The sequence below is a fragment of the Vitis vinifera genome, chromosome 18 (genome assembly GCF_030704535.1).
Source record: "Vitis vinifera cultivar Pinot Noir 40024 chromosome 18, ASM3070453v1".
NCBI classification, from domain to species: domain Eukaryota; kingdom Viridiplantae; phylum Streptophyta; class Magnoliopsida; order Vitales; family Vitaceae; genus Vitis; species Vitis vinifera.
Window position 1 is genome coordinate 22,099,663 of NC_081822.1, and position 22,482 is coordinate 22,122,144.

At 30.5% G+C, this 22,482-nt stretch overlaps 3 protein-coding genes and 1 long non-coding RNA gene across 4 annotated transcripts; 3 read left to right on the top strand and 1 right to left on the bottom strand.

Annotated features, from left to right (window-relative positions):
* The first annotated feature begins 4,017 nt into the window (after nt 1-4,017).
* On the top strand, nt 4,018-5,537 carry LOC104877951 (uncharacterized). The gene is made up of 2 exons (XM_019217857.2): nt 4,018-4,801; nt 4,900-5,537. The coding sequence occupies exons 1-2, from the start codon at nt 4,018-4,020 to the stop codon at nt 5,535-5,537; spliced, it is 1,422 nt and encodes a 473-aa protein (XP_019073402.2).
* A 366-nt stretch (nt 5,538-5,903) lies between these two features.
* Nucleotides 5,904-10,162, top strand: LOC132253137 (uncharacterized). The gene is made up of 4 exons (XM_059734546.1): nt 5,904-6,039; nt 6,148-6,223; nt 6,306-6,916; nt 10,094-10,162. Exons 2-4 carry the CDS (start codon nt 6,214-6,216, stop codon nt 10,160-10,162), a joined length of 690 nt encoding a protein of 229 aa, XP_059590529.1. The 5' UTR covers nt 5,904-6,039; nt 6,148-6,213.
* A 2,077-nt stretch (nt 10,163-12,239) lies between these two features.
* Nucleotides 12,240-13,340, top strand: LOC132253238 (uncharacterized). The gene is made up of 2 exons (XR_009465070.1): nt 12,240-12,420; nt 12,579-13,340. It is a non-coding gene; the product is annotated as an uncharacterized LOC132253238 (long non-coding RNA).
* Nucleotides 13,341-16,999: 3,659 nt separating this feature from the next.
* LOC100257924 (uncharacterized oxidoreductase At4g09670) lies at nt 17,000-18,804 on the bottom strand. Its single transcript, XM_002265412.5, has 2 exons — nt 18,218-18,804; nt 17,000-17,730 (listed from the first exon to the last, which is right to left on the bottom strand). The coding sequence occupies exons 1-2, from the start codon at nt 18,686-18,688 to the stop codon at nt 17,110-17,112; spliced, it is 1,092 nt and encodes a 363-aa protein (XP_002265448.2). The 5' UTR covers nt 18,689-18,804; the 3' UTR covers nt 17,000-17,109.
* Between the last annotated feature and the right edge of the window lie 3,678 nt (nt 18,805-22,482).

A 22,482-nucleotide genomic window follows, 5' to 3' on the forward strand; every position in this document is an offset into this window, starting at 1 on the left:
AGTGGGGTTTATTATTATCATAGGAGTGGGAGGATATGTGGGCGTGGATCAACCTACAGGTATGGGCATAAAAGTGGGCCTGAGCATGGGCATGAAACTGGGCCTGAGTCTGGGCATGAATGTGGGCCTGAGCATGGGTTTGAATATTGAAATGTGGCAAGTAGCCCGGATGCAACAACCAACTTTGCCTCCTGGAGGTTATAACCTCATGATGGGCTCAGGTGGTTATACTCTTTAGCAACCATATGGTAATGGCTACCATTAGGAATGCTATACACATAATGGATGCCTATTATTTCAAGTGATTCCTATATTCCCAATTTACGCAATTTAATTCTTAAAGCCCTAATTTCTCGATATTCTTTCAAATTTCGATTTCCACACTAATTTATTTGATCTCTATTATCATTATTTCATTATTATTTGTTTATTTCTAAAATTCGATCTTTAAACATATCTTCAAAAATTCCATTTTTTAAAAATTTAATTTCTAATCCCAAAAATTCCCATACTCGCTTTAATTTATTTAATCATAATTATTTTATTCATTTATTTTAAAACTCCATTTTTAATCTATTCTTTAAAATTCCCGATTACTGAATTAAATTCCGAAAATTCCCATACTCACTTTAATTTATTTAATCACTAATATTTCAATCATTTATTTTAAAATTCCATTTTTAATTTATTCTTTAAAACTTCCGATTTCAAAAATTCCAAATTTCACGTTTATTTATTTAATCATTATTTTTGTTCCGTTTTAAACAATTCATTAAAATTTTCGACTTCCAATTTTAATTCCGAAAATTCCAATATTCACATTAATTTATTTAATTATTATTATTTTATTTATTTATTCTAAAATTCCATTTTTAAACAATTCATTAAAATTTCCACTTCCGCTAATTCCAAAATTCCAACTTTCACATTAATCTATTTAATTATTATTATTTTATTTATTTATTCTAAAATTTCATTTTAAACAATTCCAAAATTCCAACATTCACATTAATCTATTTAATTATTATTATTTTATTTATTTATTTTGAAATTCCATTTTAAACAATCCTTCAAAATTCCAATTTCTGAACTTAATTTCCAATTTCCAAAATTCTAATTTCTTTCAAATTTAATATCCAAAATTCCAATTCTTAAATTTAATTTTCAAGACTCCAATCTTCAAATAATTTTCGAAACTCTAATTTCCAAATAAATCTCAAAAATCCAGTTTTCTCTCGAATAACTTTAATTCCACTCCAATTTTTAAATAATGTTCTATTTCTTTTGATTTTTTTACACAAGCAAGAATGATGAATCTTCATAATTCCAAATAATGGGATTCGCGAGATTAATTCAGGCAAGATCAATCGGGCTTTGGTGGGGGCCCCACATATGTGATTTTATGACTGACTGATTGATTAATTAATTTATTTACCATGCTTGTTTGATTTATTCTGTTCCTTGACATGCGCATAATTTTATCTATTCGTCATTCACTAATCCTGTTTCATGATAGCGCATTCGTGACTAGAGGACCAGGTACGCATCCACTCATATTTTGTTTGTTCTTTATACATGCTCTGCTTCCCACGTCGTGCATGATTAAGGTGAGTATTCATTGGTTTTCTCATTGATTGCCACGTCAGCTTCATTCTATTAATAGAGACCTGATTTCAGGAACTTAGAGGGGTGCTACGGTTCATGCCATACCTTCCCGATAAGTAACCTGACCCCCGAGCCCGATCCGGCTTTTCACAAACCATCTTTTCCAGAATAAGGAGTCGCACTTAGGGTTTTCTTTCTTATTTTGTTTACCCTCTTTTTTAAAAAATAAAATAAAAATAAGTGGCAACTCCAAGTCAATTCTTTTAGTAAATAAAATCATTTTCAAACAAAAATCGAGCTCGTCATCGAGTGGGAAACGCATGAGCCGAAATGCATGGTCCACACACAATCATCGATTGTGATGTGATTTTAAGTATAAGTTTTTAAAAACAATTTTTACATTAAAAATAATGTGAATGCTTATATATGGAAAAAACTACTTCTTGTTGTTGTTTTTTTTCTTAAATTCCAAAAAAAGTATTATTTTTGTATTAACTCCTAGTTCCACTTCAAAATGGAGCGTAGTCTATCCCAGCCATGGAGGAAAAAATCGCGAAATATCGGCGAAATATCGCCGATATATCTTGTATCGGACGGCGGCGACACGGCATATGGAGGAGAAAAATCGAAGGAGGAAATTTCGCCAAAAATCGCCAATTAATCGGCGATAAATTGGCGATATATCGCCGAATCTCGATAAATCGGCGATTTTTTCATTAAATCGCCTGTGGCCGCGGGAAATCGACGATATTTCGGCGATAAATCGCCGATTTTTTGCCGATTTTTCGCTCCTCTCTCCAGCGCGATCTGACGGCTTAGATTTCCCCCGCGTTGATCCAATGGCCCAGATGCGATTCCAACGGTAATAATGTGATCCAACGGCCAGATTTGTCCCAGTTTGTGATCCAACGGCCAGATTTGAATTTCAACGGTAAATTGGTGTTCCAACGGCTATTTTGGCCCAAATTTCTTCTATAAATTGCCATTTTTCCATCAATTTCACCCATTGTTGCTTTCATTCTTCATTTGCTCTCTCATTACTCCAATTTTAAGGTATGTTTATTTTAAATTGTAATTAATTTTGTTTGCAATTATAATTAATATGGATGATTTAATGTTATTTTTATATTCAATAGTAATTAATTTGTATATTTTTATTGAATTGACTTAGGTTAATTTGATTATTTAATTATAAATTGATATGTTTATTTTAGATGATTATTTGTGATTTAGTTTCACACTTAATTCATTTAATTAACATGCTAAATTATTTAATTAATTTAATTAACATGAACTAGTATATTTTGAATATGAAATATGTTTATTTTTATGATTATTGGGATTTTTTTTCATATGCAATTATGATTAATTTTTAATTTAGTAAATTTATCATAGAATTAGATCTAGATTTAAAAAATTAACTTAGCTAAATTATTTAATTAGTTTAATTAACATGAACTACTATATATGGAATATTAAATATGTTCAATTTTTATGATTATCATGATTTAGTTTTATATCCAATTATGATTAATTTTTAATTTAGTAAATTTTTCATAAAATTATATTTAGATTCAAAAAATTAACTTAGCTAAATTATTTAATTAGTTTAATTAACATGAACTAGTATATTTTGAATATGAAATATGTTCATTTTTATGATTATTGGGATTTTTTTTCATATGCAATTATGATTAGTTTTTAATTTAGTAAATTTATCATAGAATTAGATCTAGATTTAAAAAATTAACTTAGCAAAATTATTTAATTAGTTTAATTAATATGAACTACTATATATGGAATATTAAATATGCTCCATTTTTATAATTATCATGATTTAGTTTCATATCCAATTATGATTAATTTTTAATTTAGTAATTTTTTCATAAAATTAGATTTAGATTCAAAAAATTAACTTAGCTAAATTATTTAATTAGTTTAATTAACATGAACTACTATATATGGAATATTAAATATGTTCAATTTTTATGATTATCATGATTTAGTTTCATATCCAATTATGATTAATTTTTAATTTAGTAAATTTTTCATAGAATTAGATTTAGATTCAAAAAATTAACTTAGCTAAATCATTTAATTAGTTTAATTAACATGAACTACTATATATGGAATATTAAATATGTTCAATTTTTATGATTATCATGATTTAGTTTCATATCCAATTATGATTAATTTTTAATTTAGTAAATTTTTCATAGAATTAGATTTAGATTCAAAAAATTAACTTAGCTAAATTATTTAATTAGTTTAATTAAATATATGGAATATCAACTATGGTCATTCTTTATCATTATTTTGTACATTTCTCATATATTTAAATTTAAATATTGACTTGATTTTTGTTTACATTGAAATCACATTCAAGTGTATTTTTATTGCAATAGATTTAGCATGGCTAGTGAAGGTGGTTCTGCCCTGCCAGGTGGTTTTGCCCTGCCAGGGCGAGATCCGGCTTGGAAGTATTGTTTACCGATTGAGGGTAACCGAAATGGAACAATTTGTAATTTCTGTGGGTTGGTGATGAAAAGTGGAGGCATCACGCGATTCAAGTTTCATTTAATGCAAAAAGACCCGCATAACAACACCAAAAAGTGTCCGAGAGTGCCGCCCGAAGTGAAAGAAGAGATACGATTCCTAGTGCATGACAAAACAAAAGCAAAAGCAAAGAAAAATGCAGATATTGAAGAAATTCGTGCTCAATTACGTGGCACAATGGGGACTCATCATACACATTTGGTAGACGAAGATGATGATGATGAAGATGTTGAGAATGAAGATGTGTATATGTATCCGGCAGATATGCACCCAGATGAGCGGGATGCATATCGATCTGCAGTTCGTGCCTCGAAAGCATCAGAATGGGAACGTGAACAATATGAGAATATTGTAGGAAGCAAACGCAAAACAGGGGAGTCTTCACAATCTCCTGGATTACCGTCGATGATGCGAAAATCACATAGTATGCGACATTCGCAACAATCACCCCCTATTGCCCCTTCACTTTACAAGTCTTCTGCAGCAAAACAAAAAAATATCAAAGATATATTCAAGGGTGGTGCAATTAAAGAAACGATGGGACGCTTAATTAGCAAATTCTTCATTTATGAGAGCGTCGCACCCGCAAAAGCAAAGTCTCATCACTTCAAGAATATGATTATTGGTGCACAACAAGCTGGTAATTACTAATTTTTTAAATGTTATATTGTGTTATACTTTTAGTAAGTATAGTCTTTTGTGACATGTTTTACATTTTTTTTTTTATATGAAGTGCAGGAATGGGAATCGAACCTCCATCTCCATTTGACATAAAGAACAAGTACTTGGAAATGGAGTACAGAGAAATGGAAGCTTATGTGAACCAACAAAGAGAAAAATGGAAGACATATGGGTGCACAATAATGTCAGATGGATGGACAGGGCCCACGAAATTAAGTATTATTAATTTCATGGTTTATTCTAAAGGGAGCACGGTCTTCCTTAAGTCAGTTGATGCATCGAACTATATCAAAGACCACAAGTATATATACGACCTATTGAAGACTGTTATCAAAGAAGTCGGTAAAGAAAATGTGGTCCAAATTGTCACAGATAATGGGTCGGCGTTCATGAAAGCAGGGAAACAATTGATGAAGAAGTATAACTTATACTGGACTCCGTGTGCGGCGCACTGCATCGACTTAATCTTTGAAGACATTGGTAAAAGACCCAGTGTTATCGAGGTGATAAACAATGCTCGCAAGATAACTAACTTCATTTACAATCATGGTTGGTTACTAGCACAAATGAGACTGTATTGTGGTGGAGACATTGTTCGACCAGGAGCTACAAGGTTTGCTACCAATTATATTGCTCTTGACAGTCTTCTTAAAAAAAGGGTCGATTTGAAAAAATTGTTTATGAGTGATGATTAGGCACAACACAAGCTGAGTCGAACAAAACATGGACGAGAGTTGGAGCAATTATTGTTTGACCATGCGTATTGGGACAGAATGACAAATATAGTTTCATTATATGAGCCATTATACGTGGTGCTTCGACTTATGGATTCTGAAGTTGTTCCCACAATGCCATTTGTGTATGAGCTTATGCACGTGATGAAAACGAACCTTACGCGTCAAGGAGCTGGAGATTGGATGTTCAAAATAATACAAGATCATTGGGAGAAAACACTAAAACATCCACTTCATGCAACAGGTACGTAAGTACTATATATCTTTATAAGTTTTTACTCTGTATTTAATTTTGTTTTAAAAAATACTAACTCTACTTAATTTTATTGTAGCATACTTCTTGAATCCAAGATTTCAATATAGGCGTGGAGTTGGTAGTGATCCAGAACTACTTCAAGCGGTCCATGATGTTTTTGCAAAATTAGATCCAACTACTGAATCACTTGGTCAATTTGGAAATGAGGTAAATAAAAAACTGTTATTTGTCTATAAAATAATAATTTCATTCATCAATTTATTTGAACGTTTACTAACAAATATGATATTAACAAATTAAATGTTGAATACATAGCTTGTGCTTTTTCGAGATGCAAAAAGAGGATTCGGTGATCGAGCGGCAATTGCAGCAAGGTCAACCATGGTGCCCGGTGAGTCTTTGTAGGAAAAATTGATTATCATTATTGTAAATTCACCACATAAGTATTTATATGATTATCAAATTGGTTGCAGCTGAATGGTGGTTTATGTATGGGAATCAAACACCTACATTGAGAAAGTTAGCCATCAAAGTTCTCTCACAAACTGCGTCATCTACTGCCTGTGAGAGAAATTGGAGCACGTTTGCTCTCATCCACACAAAGCAACGAAATCGTTTGGCTTACTCTCGATTGGAGCAATTAGTTTTTTGTTACTATAATATGAGGCTAAAGTTACGCGATATGGAGGCAGAAAATGATCGAGTTGCTGAAAAAGATTATCTTGATCTTCTTGACATTTCAGCCGAGGTGGGTGAAGAAGAAGATAATCAGTTGTTCCAATGGGTGAGGCCTATACATTTGGATGACGAAGTTGGAAATCCCGATCCACGAATTGCTGCTCATGCTCGAGAATTTGGAGTTAATGTTGAACGTGTGTTGTCTGAAGAAGTTCACTCTGAAAGTTTTAGCAAAGATACTGATGATTCCCACCAAGAGATTGACTCCACAAGTGCTGGCCATAGTAGTAGACCTAGTGCTGCAGGTACTTCTGCTTCTGGTTACGATGGTTCAAGAGGTGGAACTGATGATGGAGGTGATAATGCGGAAGGAGATATTAATGAACGTCAACATAGTCAATATCCAGTCAGCCAATTCACCTGTGAAAATACTTTCACACACTGCACACAGGATGAAGACCATGGCTCTAGAAGAGCTGGTCCAGGCATAGGAGCTATTGGGAAGCCTTATAGAGGAAGAGAACGAATGATGGAACCATATAATGAGGAGTTACTTTCAGGGAGTTTTGAATCTATGAGTATAGGAACTCAATTTAGTGACTCTTCGAATGAGACTAATGTCTACCCTCCTCATGTGATGAGTTATGGTCAACCTTCAAGTTCAACAGATGAAGAGTATGGTATGTCGCGTTATTCACCTTCTAGACAAATGTCTTACCAAGTTCCATATCAGATGGAAGGAGGATTGGGCATTAACACATGGGTGAACTTTGAGTATCCTATCCATGTAGAGGCAGTGGGCAGGACTCAAGAGATATATGCATGGCATGTTAGAATTTTTAACCAATATTATCGAGGCTCATTGAGTTGGTACCAATATTGTCTCCAACAGCAAGACGACGTTCCTTCATCTATCAATCCCATTGAACCACATCGATCCTCATTTTGGTATTAAAGGGACATTGTAATGTAATGTGTACAAATTATTGTTATTTAATGAAATGAAGTATTTTATGTGACTTTATAATGAGAACAATTACAAAATTAACATTTCTTATAGATCGACATGATATAATTACATTTAATATCGCAAATTATATCATATGTATATCAATTTTTTCTACAAAATAACTTTAAAATGTCTATTATACTTCTAATTATATTATTATGAAGTTTTCTTTACATTTCCATGAGTTTTTAACAATTTTAAGCCTATCAATATTTTTTCCCAAAATATCCGCCGATATATCTCCGATATATCCGATATATCCGTAAAATCGAAGTACCGATATATCCGTGATTACCGATATTTTCTTCCATGATCCCAGCCAAGTCAACTAGGTTTTCGTGGAGGAAACGGTTCTAAACCGGTAAGAGCATAGACATATTGCTATTGAATCCCTAAAATACAAGATCTCACAATTGAAAATGAAATGAAAACTAATTTAATATTTAAAAATTTACACCTAATCATATACATATCGTCTATTATGAACATAAAGGATTCTTACGATTTTAAAACGTATGTACAAGATTAAAAGAAGTTTATATTTATATAATGTTATAAACTGTTTCTTTCATCTAATGTGGGATATCACAAATTCCCTCCATATACGTTTTTATTGTGTTCCATAAGTTTGTGAGACCAAATAAACAAACACTCCCTACGGGGTCAAACAAACCCCCGCACGAGGGTTGAGATTGTCTATGATACCATTTTTAACAATCTGCACCCAATACTTAGGTGGAAACAAAAAAATAAATATTTTTTCTCCATTTTACTGAAATTTTACACATTTTTAATTTTTTGGAAATTTTTAGATTATATTTCTTGATTATTGTTTATTGGGGAAAATTTTAGAATATACTTGTTTAGTATTATTTATTGATATATGATTCAATTTTAATTTTCTTTCTTGTATGTTTTCATGTGTTATTTTCTTCCTGGTATCTTTTCTTGTGTTATTTTCTGGTGCCTCTAATATAGTCCACTACCAATGGCCAAAAATGAAGTTGTCATTATGTGATATAAAATTCTTTTTTCACCTAATAATTTGTTGGTGCTTATAGAAGTTCAAGTGTTGATGATCTAATATATAATTTTTATGAATAAGCTATTTCAAATGTCGTAATAGTCTATTCCATCACTCACCTTTCTATTAAAATAATCGCCATTAGCTTATAAAAAAGACTTCCTTCCCTACCAGATTTTTTGTTAATTTTGTTTTTTAAAATTTCGATTAAAAATTATCAAAGAAATAAAAAATTCCTAATAGACTAAAAATAATTAATAAAGTAAAATAATAATAATAATAATAATTTCCTTCCCTACCAGATTTTTAGTTAACTTCGTTTTTTAAATTTTCAATTAAAAATTATCAAAGAAATAAAAAATTAATTAAGATAATAATGATAATAATAATAATAATTAGAATTATTAAATTTTTATTGATGATTAATGAATAACAAAAATAAATTTTGTAATTGTATTAAAGAAATTCTAGTAGTAATTTGATTTTTTTTAAATAAAATAATTAAAGGACATATAATTAGATGTGATGTTATAGTTAATTTAGTTAATGGAAACTAGTGAAATTTATTTTACAACATTAAAATAATATATGGAGAAAATTTGCTAAGAATAATGACAATGGCAATTAATCTATTTAGTTTCCTGCAATTCTCACCTCCGACTTTAACGGCCCTTTTGCCCCTTCACTGGATGGTCTTGCTTTCCCACCAATATTATTCTTATTCCACAATGGTATTTATAAGAAATTCCAACAACTTTGGCAACATGGCATTAGACGAGCGGCAGTGTAGAATCTTCATGAACAGCATGACTTGCATGCTCATGACAAACCACCACAGAAATTTTCCCTTCCTTCTCTCGTGCCAAATGAAATATTTATCTGCTGACCATGTTATGTAACGAAGAAGTAAGACTTAACATTTTTAGATTTTCTAGCCTCTGCTAGACCAATTAAAGATCCTAATTCTCTTAATTTGGCTAAAGTTTCCAATATGAAAAACAAGCAGAAGCATGGTTTGTTTGATCAACTAATGAAATACGCAACCAAGGTTCAAAGTATCGGCCGAGTCGTATCCACCTCGACACCTGCCGCGACGAGACCATACCAGATACGGTATTATGCACGAACTCGGTTAGGAATCGATAAGACTTGACTAAGATTTCGAGTTAACTCGATTGACTCGGTTATGTTACAAAGAATAAAAAAAAAAAAAATCAGAGATTGCCCTTTCAAAAATTAACACCTATTCTGAAATTTTAAACCATCAATGAAAAGATCAAAGAAGACGAAGAAGAAAAAAAACCCAACCTGTGACCCGTTTGGAAATAAGCGGATAAACCACCAAAAGATGAGGGCATGATTTAGGATTTACTTACCTGATTTTTCTCAAAGTCGAGCATTACCAAAGGGTGGAGCTTTGGTGTCGGCGGTGGTGACTCATCAAGTGGACTAAATCTTTCACCGGCGACATCAACAAGACAACCCCCTCATAGTTAGATTGCTCCCCCTCCCGTGTTGGGTCTTGCACAATTGCAAATTTGCAATTGCAGGTGGTGTTGTGGGTCTTGACTCTTGATAGCAATGGTGAAGGGTGGAAGAAGCTCAAATTAGTAAAGTAAAAATTGCCTTTTATATGGATTTATGAGATATGATTTAATAGTAATAAATTAGGAGAATTGGTCCCGATTTGCTAAAATAAAATGATATGAAAGGTATGGATGAGGTTTAATGATAAATTAAAGTATTTAGTAAGGTGAGAATTCAATTCTCAATTTTTAATATTATCACAAATAATTTTGAGCTAAATGTGAAAAAAAAAATTGTTTTATTAAAATTTTTAGCTTATTCAATTATATTTTTTTTTTAATTTATATAATATTTTTATAATTTTTTAAATTTTCTAATTATCTTATTTTGCCTATCGTTCCATACCGAACCAAGACACCGAGACCGATATGCCTCATGACCCTCCGAGTCAATGACCGGTACAGCAACTTTGAACCATGTACGCAACAGCTAGCCTCACAACCATTCTATGTGAAGGCCTTGACAGCATCTAGTACTAGTTGTGTCTTCCTAGTCATGGCTGGCCACTTGTTATCAGGTTCCTTACCATTTCGCTTAATACGTGCAACCTAACCAGCAAATTCAAGCATTATCAGGGCCTCCAGCGGAAGATCGTTTATGACAGAGTACTCACTCGGCCTTCCTTGTCATCCTCGAAACGTCCTCATTTCAAGCTTTATTTTTAATTATTCTCCACACTTCTATAAAAATAAGTAAAAAAACTTTAAAAAAATTAAAAGATATTTTTTAAAAATACTATGTTTTTTATTTTCAAAATAAAAAACTTCTTTTTTTGTGTGTGTATTTTTCTATTTTTTCACTCAAAAACAAAAACCGAGTTTAAAAAATTGGAAAAAGTGAAACTCTAATTTGATATTTTCAACATTTTCTTAAGGAATATTAATATTTACTAATAATATTACAATACTATAATCTACTTCTTTTTTTTATCAATAATATTACATTTTTATATCAGAAAGTAATTAATTTTAATAAATCAAAATATGTGCATTAGGTCAATTCCTTTGTTAATTATTGATATATTAAAATTTTCTATTACACTATTAAAATAATTATCAGAGCAAATAAAAAAAAACAAATTATTTAATTATTTTTCATGTAAAAAAAATGTACTAAACTCCTTTATTAATTATAGGCATATTATTTTTTATTATTATACTATTAAAATAACTAATAGAGAAAAGAAAATTTAAAAAGAAACATCAATAAATATAATTTGATTATTTTTATTATTTGTCATGTGAAAATATTTCGTTTCTATTTTTCATTTTTTAAAAACAATTTCCACTTTTTCGAGGCAAATGTATTATATATATATATATATATAGAAAATAAAAATAAAATACCAAAACCAAAAAACATTTTCCAAACTAAATGCAACCTAATTAAATTTTAAAAAATAAAATATAAAATTTGAAAACTTCCTAAACTTTCCAGCAAAAAATAAATAAATAAAAACTATGAGTTGCACAATGGGGTCGATTTCCTTGAGGAGGTATTTTCCAATTTGTTTTATTTTTTAAATTTAGTTTTTAATGGATTTCAAGTTTGAGAAGTTCATTTTAGATAAAAGACCATGGCAACTGAAATTGCATGCAAATGAAGGACAAAGTATAAACATTCATTGATAATAAGAGAGAATTGCACTGGAGATCTCTCTAACATGGACATGTAGTTAAATTCAATGATATTCACCTATCCACCGTCATGGCAAAGCGGACACCAAGGGAGCTAAATATGTGAAAACCTTAAAATGTGAAGGTTGGAGATAAGACATTGGAGGAAACTAAATAGAATTTGTTAAGAATAATGACAATAACAATTAATCTATTTAGTTTCCTCCAATTCTCACCTACGACTTTGACAGCCCTTTGGCCGATGGTCATCTGTTTTCTTGTATGGGCATAAACTCGACCGGTGGGTATTTATAAGCAATTCCAACAGCTTTGCAACATGCCTTAGACAAGAGAGGAAATGTAGAATCTTCATGAACCGCATGACTTGCATGCTCATGACAAACCATCACCGAAATTTTGCCTTCCTTCTCTCGTGCCAAATGAACTATTTAACCACTGATATTGTTATGTTAACCAAGCAAATAAGGTTTAACATTTTTTGTTTTTCTAGCCTCTGCAAGACCAATTAAAGATTGTAATTGTCTTAATTTGGCTACAGTTTCTAAAAGTTTTTCCGTGAGCTTTTCTTAAAAATAAAAAATAAAAAAATATTCCTTGAGTCGCTATGAGAACCTTAATTGTGCTCACATCTCATCAGAATACCTCCGATCAAAGTTTGTGTTTTATTACTTTTTCTTTTATTAAAATTTAAAAAAATAAATAAAAAAAATCCATGAATCTCGCACTAGTTCCTTTCTACTTTTACTTTGATTTACTTCAATTTCAAGTCATCTAATAAATTGATCTTGATTTAAATCTCTGGATGATGCAGGGATCGACCTGAGAAACACCCGCCAATTAATGAACCTTATTACAAAGGTGTAATGATGAGTGGTAATCTTTTTGAACGGATGTTCCAATAACCTAGAAATAGGTTTGTTTTATTGAGCAGAACACAAGTTGAAACCAGTTTGATGATCAATACCAAAAACAAGCAGAAGCATGGTTTGTTTGATCAACTTATGAACCCACTTCAACAACCTCGCGACCTTTCTCTACGGAGACCTTGAAAGCATCCAGAATTAGTTGTGTCTTCCTAGTCATGGCTGGCCACTGGTTATCAGGTTCCTTACCATTTCGCTTAATATCCGCAACCAAACCAGCAAATTCACACATCATCAGGGTCTCCTAAGGAAGATCGTTTGTGTCAGAGTGCTCACTAGGCCTTGCTTCCCATTCTGTCAAAAGCCCCTCCGAGCAAGACTTCGAACCCCGCAGAATACGAAGCAGTGTTGTGTTTACTATATCAACTCCTTTACGTATATAGCTTAAAATCTTTAATGCTTCTTTGCCAATATTGGTACTTGAAATCTTTTCGAAGGGGCTTTCATTTATTTCTTGATTGATGAGGCAAACACTTTTTTTTCTTTCTTCCTTGTATTTTTCAAAATATTCTATTGAATTTGAAATAGAATGGTTTTGTCTTGTATCTCCTTATAACCTTTGTTTACAACCTTTCATGCATATTGCCTACTAAGCAAAACTTTTATCTTGATACTCCAAGTATTGTAATTATTTTTGTTAAGTTGAGGAACTCGAAGTGAATTGTTCTAATTATTATCCTTTTGTCATGGCTTGATACTAATTTATTAGAGTCATAAGACCAAAAAGAAAAACAATTATATTATAAAGGGAGATAATTAATCATTAGAAATTATTAATATATTTTAGTTACTATATTAGAATTATTTATTTAGTTACTATATATTTATTTATTTAGTTATTATATTAGAATTATTTTCTTTTTTTTAGATGTAAATGTAAAGTAGTTTTTATTTCCTTTTATTAAGTCTATTTAAATTCCCATAGTGTTGTACCTTTTTTTCAAGAGATATCATAATGAGTAATACTAGATTTTCTAAAGAGATATGAGAAGATTTGGAAAGATTGTATAAGCAATCTAATTTTACATTTCCCTTATTTGTTTATTGGATATGAATACAAAATTTTGTGGGATATGAATCTAAATTTTGTTTACATCTATTTGTTAGATATGAATCCAAATTTTATATGTCTTCGTATGTTGAATATGAATCTAAATTCTATCTGTCTCTCCTTTTTCTATGGTTTTATGTCTTCTTCTGTGTCTCTTCCTTGATCTCTCCTTCCGTGATAGTTTTATGTTGACTATATTTTTATCTTTCCTTGATAGTTTTAGTTTTATGTCTTTCATTACTTCTTTTCTTGTGATGTTTTCTTTCTAAATCTGAACTTCTCACATTGATATTTTTTTTGGATGATATAGATCATTTTCATGTAGATATTGGAACTTTGGTTTTTGATTGTCATATTCATTTCTCTCCTCCTATGGCTACTCCAACACCTTTTGAGACTATGGATCATCTTCTCTCATGTTCTTCGCAGCAACTTCCAAGCTATGACCAAGGAACTTTCTGTTTTACATAAGACTGATACTTGGAATTCGGTACTTCAATTAAGCAATACAAAGCTCGATGTGGATTGCCTCACGAAATAGCAATAGAACTTTTCCAGACATTTTTAATTCGCGGTCTAATTAGACAACATCTTGCTTCAAACATAGGAGTTGCTAAGAGTCAAATTCGAGATAAAGAACCGATTGTATGGGAAATACTTCAGGAAGTTATGCGGGGGTGTCTTGTATTGCTAAATATCGATTGATTGTTAAGGGATTTTCTCAACAATGTGATTGTGAAGTTGTTTAGCAAGTCACACCCACTTTCGTGTTTTCAGTTTTTGGTTGACAAACTCTGGATGCTTCTTATAGTTGCATAGTGAGTTTGTGGAAAGATATTAGACATTATTAATATATTTAGTTACTATATTAGAATTATTTATTTAGTTATGATATATATATATATATATTTATTTATTTAGTTATTATATTAAAATTATTTTCTTTCTTTTTGAAAATAAGGGTAAATTAGTTTTATTTCTTTTTTATTAGGTCTATTTAAATTCTAATGATGTTATACATTTTTCTCAAGAGAATTCATAATGAGAAATCTTAGATTTTCTCTTCTTCTCTCTCCTTTTTCTCTTTGAATCTTTTTTGGATTTCATCACTTTTGTTTAATTATATATATGTAATAAATAAAGATTCCTAATAATAAAAAGTATAAAAATCGTGTATGACTCTGTTAATTAAATATGGAATCTAAATCAACCAAAAAGATTTAAGGCCTTAATTTTGAAAAATAACATAAAACAAGTTAGTGAATATGCTTGGAGACTTAAAAGACTTTGTTTAACAGCTACTTTTTAAATAATTTTTTTATTTTTTAGAAAAAATTAAAAAGCAGAAACATATTTGATAACCAAAAAATAGAAAAATTGTATTTTTAAAGAACATCTTTTAATTGTATTAAGTTGTGTTCAAAGAGTTGTTTAAAAAAATAATTATACAAATATAGAGAATGATTAAAATGAAAACACAATAAATAAAAGTTATTTTAAATATATATTTAAAACCATTAAAAATAAGTTAAAAACATTTCAATTTTCAAATAGACTTTTATTTTACAAAATCTTAATAAAATTTGTTTTTGAAAACTGTTTTTAGAAATGTTTTAAAAAATACTTATCAAATAGCTTTTGTTCTTCGCTATTTTAGAGAACAAATATATGTTTGAAACCAAAATGTTTTTAGTCTACAACCATACACCAACCCCATTCGTAATTCCATCAATTATTTGTGATAACAATCAACAGATTCAACAACCGTAGCAACATATAGCAAATAAACTAAATTGAAACAACAACAACTTAATTGTATTTACATTACATTTGTTATAACAATTACACCTAAATTTTGTTATGTTTAGCCCTACAATTCCAGTACACCACTTGTATATAAAGCATTTCATTTAATAGAAAATCTCTTTAAGTTGCTGCATAATCAATTTTGCTTCCATGCTCACAATTTGTTCATAAAAATATATAAAAAAAATGGAGTTAGTTCCACTAATCCTGTTATACCCTTAGTTAACTATGTTTCATAAAAAACATATATGTAACCACGATTATATGACCAATTATATACCTTATTTATTATTTTTTTCCCAAAAAATTCTCTTGGGAACTTTTTTGGCAAATAAATTAATTAAATCCAAATTTTGTAACGATGAATAAACATGATGATTATATAAAAGAGATGCTAAACATATTCCAAAATAAGGAAAAAAAATTGCATTTCTAACAAATTCATACCAATCCCCATAGTTATATAAACAACAATAACTATCCCAATTCGAGGGATATAAATTCAAATTAAGGCTCAAAGTAGGATAGTGTTATCTATGAAAACTTTTTGTGTTTGCTGAAGAAGTTCAATTTATATAAACATGCCACATGCAAATGAAGGACAAACTGTAAACATGAGAGAATTGCACGGGAGAAGGGAGATATCTATTCATACATGACCATTATGACAAAGTGGATAGTAAGAGAGTAAGGTATGGAAACCTTAAAATGTGAAGGCCAGAGATAAGATATTGGAGGAAACTAAACAGAATTTGGGAAGAATAACGACAATGCCAATTAATCTATTTAGTTTCCTCCAATTCTCACCTACGACTTTGACAGCCATTTGCTCCACAACTGTGTCTAGGCATAAACTTGAACCGGTTAGTATTTATAAGCACTTCCAACAGCTTTGCAACATGCATTAGACAAGAGAAGAAATGTAGAATCTTCATGAACAGCATGACTTGCATGCCCATGACAAAGAATCACAGAAATCTTCCCTTCTTTGGTACCAAATGAACTATTTATCTACTGATCATGTTATGCAACCGAACAAGTAAGGCTTAACATTTGTAATTTTTCTAGCCTTTGCTAGACCAATCAAAGATCCTAATTCTCTTAATTTGACTAAAGTTTCAAAAAGTTTGTCAGTGAACTTCTGTTCAAAAAATATATATTCTTTGAGTAGCTATGAGAACCTTAATTGTGCTCACATCTCATCAGAATACCTTCAATCTAAGTTTTGTGTTTTATTGCCTTTTCTTTTCTTAAAATTAAAAAAAAAAAATTCCATGAATCTCGTACTATGTTCTTTTCTACTTTTGCTTTTATTTACTTTATAGAATTTAACATCTAACAAATTAATTTTGAATTAAATCTTAGATGATCCTGGGATCCACTTTGAGAAACACCCTCCAATTAATGAACCTTTTTACAAAGGAGTGATGACCGGTAAGCCTTTTGAACGGATGTTCCAATAACGTAGAAATAGGTTTGTTTTATTGAGCAGAACACAATGAGTTGAAACCAGTTTGATGATTAATATGAAAGCAAGCAGAAGCATGATTTGTTTGATCAACTTATGAACCCACTTCAACAGCCTCGCAACCTCTCTCTATGGAGGCCTTGACAGCATCTAGTACTAGTTGTGTCTTCCTAGTCATAGCTGGCCACTTGTTATCAGGTTCCTTACCATCTCGCTTAATACCCGCAACCAAACCAACAAATTCACGCATCATCAGGGCCTCCTGCGGAAGATCGTTTGCGACAGAGTGCTCACTCGGCCTTGCTCTCCATCCTGTCGAAAGCTCCTCCAAGCAAGACTCCGAAGCAGTAGAATAGGATGCAGTGTCGTGTTTAAAAGGAATAACAAAGTCATGAAGCTGCAAAGTTCCCTTGGTTCCCGTAGCAGTTATCTCCATGGTCAGATTAGATAGGACCGAGCAATGGAAGGTTGCTACTTTGCCATCGGCCCAGTCTAGAGAAGCTCCGCAGGATAAAATTACTCCGGCGTTGTTGAAGAGGGACCCAGGCAGAGCTGTGACCGAGTTAGGCAGTTGGTGGTCAGCAGCCCAGAGGATTGCCCTAATGCAGTACCACCCACAATCACCAAGAGCACCAAGACCATCAAGATCGGGTTTCAGGCGAAAATCATTCTCCAGAAACTCAGGATTAGCATAATATGTGAAGCAGCAGTGTATCTGAGGCACCAGTATGATTAGATGATCATTTCAAAGAAGAACCAACCCCAATATACAAACCTGGAGAATAGCTAAAAGAACAATGAATTTAGGAAGAAAAAAAAAAGGTGATATACCAAAAAACAAAAAGAAAAAAAAAAAATTCGTTTGTAAATGCTTGATTTTATTATTAAAATATTTTAAAATCATTTCTTTAAACATACGAGTGAATGATTTTTCTGATATCACTCACAATTTTCTTCTAATACAAAGCACAAATTCTTATTTTTGCTATGAAATATATATATATATATATATATATATATATTACACTTAGACTGTATTACTTTTGAATCAGAGAAAGTTATTTTATTTTAAGCATTACAGTAAGGAATCAAATGATGGTTGAATGTGAAATAATCTATTCAAATATATATATATAAAAGACCTCCGATCTCAGCAGATGATAAGATTTAATCATTTAAGGAAAAAAACTAAACACTATTACCGATTTGAGTTGGCCGAAACGCTGCCTGTCGGAGATGAACTCCTTCATCTCAGGTGTCCGAGGGTGATGCATCCACAACGTACCGTCCATGAACTGCACCCCACTAGCCTCGCACGCCGCCAACACTCGGTCCAGTTCCACCACATCCGGCGCCACCGGCTTCTCCAGAAGCACGTGCTTCTTCTTCTCCGCGGCCGCCACCGCCCATTTCGGCTGCAACTTGGCCGGAAGAGGGACATACACCGCATCCACGTCCGGGTCGTCCAGCACCGCCTCGTAGCTCTCGTACATCTTCACCCACGACGGGAATCCATCAGCCGACATGATCCCTGTTGCCTTGTGGATCCGGCGGCTGCCGATGGCAACGAGGGTGGCGTTGGGAACAAGAGCAATGGCCTTGGACAACTTGGATAGCCTTCGCGATATCTCGCCGTAACCCAATATTCCCAATCGGATGGGTGTCTCCGCCATGGTTTTTCAGTGCCGGGGAGAGGGTAGGTGGGTGTTGCCGGCCACTGCTGAACTTAGATTTTAGGATAAGATATACAAAACATGAGAAGAGAGATTCATATTTATTATTTCATACAAATTTGAGAAGAATGGAAAAAGTAAGAAAACTCTTAATGGAAGATTTTTATACTATATATGTATTTTTATTTTTATTTTTTATTTTTTATCTTTATCTGCTTTATTTTTTTTATTATTATTTTTTGTTCCTTGCATCATCTTTAATGCCAACACTGTTCTTGTCTCTTTTCGTGGCTCCGACGAATCCGATATTTTGTCTCAAACAACGTGACAGGGAAGATTTCTTGGGCACAGTAAACTATTAAAAAGAAATATTTAATTAATTATAAATATAAAAATTAAAATATTCGTTAATAATACTTTTATTTAAAAATTCTATTATTATTCTTAAAGGGTTTTTATATTTGTAATTAATTCTTAATCTGTTATTAAATATGCTTTGTAATATAGGTGGTGAACATATAGAATACTCAAAGTAGCCAATTTTATATTTTCAAATCTTTTCTTGGAATATTCCTCAAATTAAAAAATTTTAAAAAATTAAAAATTTTGTTAAATTGGCAAAAAGGATAGTTCTAATTAGAAAATTTGCTTTAAAATATGTTTTCACAATTGGAACATTTGCTTTAAAAGATGTTTTCAAACCGCTAAAACTTAAAACTTTTAAATTTTAGAGCACAATACATTTTTGAGGCAGGTCATATTACCATTAACCCAATAATTATTAGAAATATTTGATTAAAAAAAATGAAATAATTCTCAAATTATAAATCTACATTTCTCATTTTTTTACTTAAAAAATACCTTATTTTTTATATAAATGCTTTTTATCATTTTAAATATTTATTTATATTTTTTTTAAATTATTTTTACTAGAAAATAATAAAGGTATTTTTATTAAAATGAGACAAAAAAAATGACAAAAGATTAAATTTCAAATTTTGAGTTTTCATTTATCATTTTAATCATATAATCCTAATTATTAACAAAAAAATATTATATATAATGCAATAAATATTTTAAAAATCAAAGATGATTAAGACAAATAATTCTTTGAAAATCAAATAAATAAATCATTATTCATAACACAAAATAGATGATTCATGAACCTAAAAATTAACAATTTGGGTCATCTTTAAGGGGACCGAAGGGGTAATGAAGAAGATGAAGCAACAGGGGCACGTGCCAAGTGGACCCCATGTAGCTTTCCTTTGTCTTATACTAAAAATAGGAACAACTGACAAGTTTTACAAAAAAATATTATTTTTACCTGATCTTCTTAAAAATTACAAAAAGTAATTTAAAAATTAAAGATTATAAAAATTGTTAATGCCTTAAATTTTGAAAGCAATTTTTAAAAATTATGTACTTTTAAAAGTAAATTTATAAAAGTGTTATAAAACAAGAATGAACAAAATGTAAGCTATTAAAAAGAATTAAGAGAATGAGAGAAAGAACAAATAAGAGAAAAAGAAAATGAGTCTCGGGATGGATTGGAAGCCTTTTTATGTGTTTTACAAATGACTTCATGAATAACCCTTCCATTTGGCATTTTAATTCCACAATTAATGTAGTGGTTATTCTCCACAACATTATTTTAAAAATATTATATTTTAGAATATTATTAAAAAAAAAATTAATGTAGCGCTTTCATTTGAGAATTATTATTAAAAAAATTGTAACATCACCTAGGTTATTGTTTGGATTACATTTCCTATATTTAATTTTAAAAAATAAAAAATTATATAAAAACACTTTTTTTTTTTTTCAAAATACTTTCTAAAATTTTCAAAAGTAAAACAAAGAATCAATTTTTAAAAGAATACAAGGTAAATTTTTGTTTTTTAGCACTAAATTTTTTATGCTTTATATAATATTTTTATTTTAAAAATTAAAAATAGAAAATATATTAATCTTTTTTGCCCTATCAAAACAATAAACAATTATAGAGAAGGTTGAAAAAAAAAATCTAATAAATATAGTTAGGGTAGAGTTGAGGGAGGAGGTTGACAAGGCAGCAAAAATCTCTCATAAATAATATAGATGCAACTACAATATAATAATTATAAAAAGCTATATCAAAAGACACTCTAATATTTCGTGTGATATATAATGTGGACAAAATAAATGAATGAACGTTCAAAAGAGAAAGCCCAAAACATTTAACATTAAAGCCCAATAACACACCCAATAAAATCCCCAACAGCCCAGCCCAGACCAGCCCAATGGGCTCAAACTAGGCTAAACCGGTAAATAGGCCCAATACAAGCCCAAACCATCAAAATTTCTTACCCAAACTTTACTTGATCTCTCTCACACCCTCTCCTTCAATCCTTAAACCAAGTTTTGATGATCAAATTAGATTAGTCTTGGATCAGATCGAGTCTACATGTGTTGACTCGAGTATAATATGTATTGCATAATAATAATAATCTTTAAAAACATGTAAAATAAAATACTATTTGTACATATAAATATAGATATAAATTATATCACTAATTAAAATAATAAAGAAGGTTCAAATTGGGCACAAATTACCCTTAATCCAAACATCATTCAAATTAAGGGTAGACATTTTTCGGTTTGGGTCGATTTGGTTTGGTTCTCGTATTCATCAATCCAATTTAATATTATTTCAATTTGGTCGGGTTCCATTTTCTCCTCATCATAAAGGTTAAATGATCAACATTAGCACTTTGTACTTTAAAATGCAAATAAAGATATACAATTAAAGTGTTGTTTGTTACACTCTTTATTTTCTATTTTTGAATATAGAAAATGATAGTCACTTCTCAAAAACCATAAAATTCAGTTCCATTTAAAAATTTTCAAAACTAACTTTATCAGTTCGATTTTCGGTTTTTTATCTTCAACCCAATAAAAACCAAACCAAATCGATATTGTAGGATTTATATATAATTATTCAATGTTTTACGAATTTTATTTATATTATACTCTATTAAAGTAATTCATTGTTCTTAAACTATAGTTAAATTAATTTTAAATGTATTCATTTTATTTTGGACTAAAAAATTAAAATATATTTTGGATTTCAAAATTAAGTTTGCTTTAATTTCTTTGAAAACCAAAATCAACTTGCATCCAACCAACTATCTAAATTGAACCAAATCGACCTCAATTATTAAGATAGAGTTTGGAGTGATAACAAAATTAGTTTAAGTATAGGATGAGCTAGAGTAAGAGAGCTAGTTGTGGGTTTGTTAGAGCCACTTATATAAGCCCCTTCTCTTCCTTTTTCCTATGATCTTCTGGATTCAATAAAGAAGGGTTTTCTTCTCAAATTCCTCTGTTATTTCTAATATGGTATCAGAGCAACGTCATAAATCGCTCAATCGTAAAAACTTCTAATTTAGTACTTATGGACGACTCTTCCTTCATAATGGAGACCATATCTAAGGCGGTGTTTGTTTTTTTAATTAATTCTAAATAGAACCTTAATACTTAATAGTATTAAATATTAGGTTGTTTGTTTTTTTAGTATTTTATTTCTATTAAGTATTAAAAAGTAAAAAAAAATCATTATGTTATTTTTTCTATTTAGAAAAAGCCACATATTTTGGCTTTTTCTATTTAATAAAAAGTTTATAATAAGTCATGAAAAAATAAAAAAACAAACAACCTAAATTCTAAAACTAAATGGTTTTCAGTAAAAAGCCAAAAAAACAAACACCACCTAAGTCTCATCAATTGATCTACAATACTTGGGGTCGTGCCAT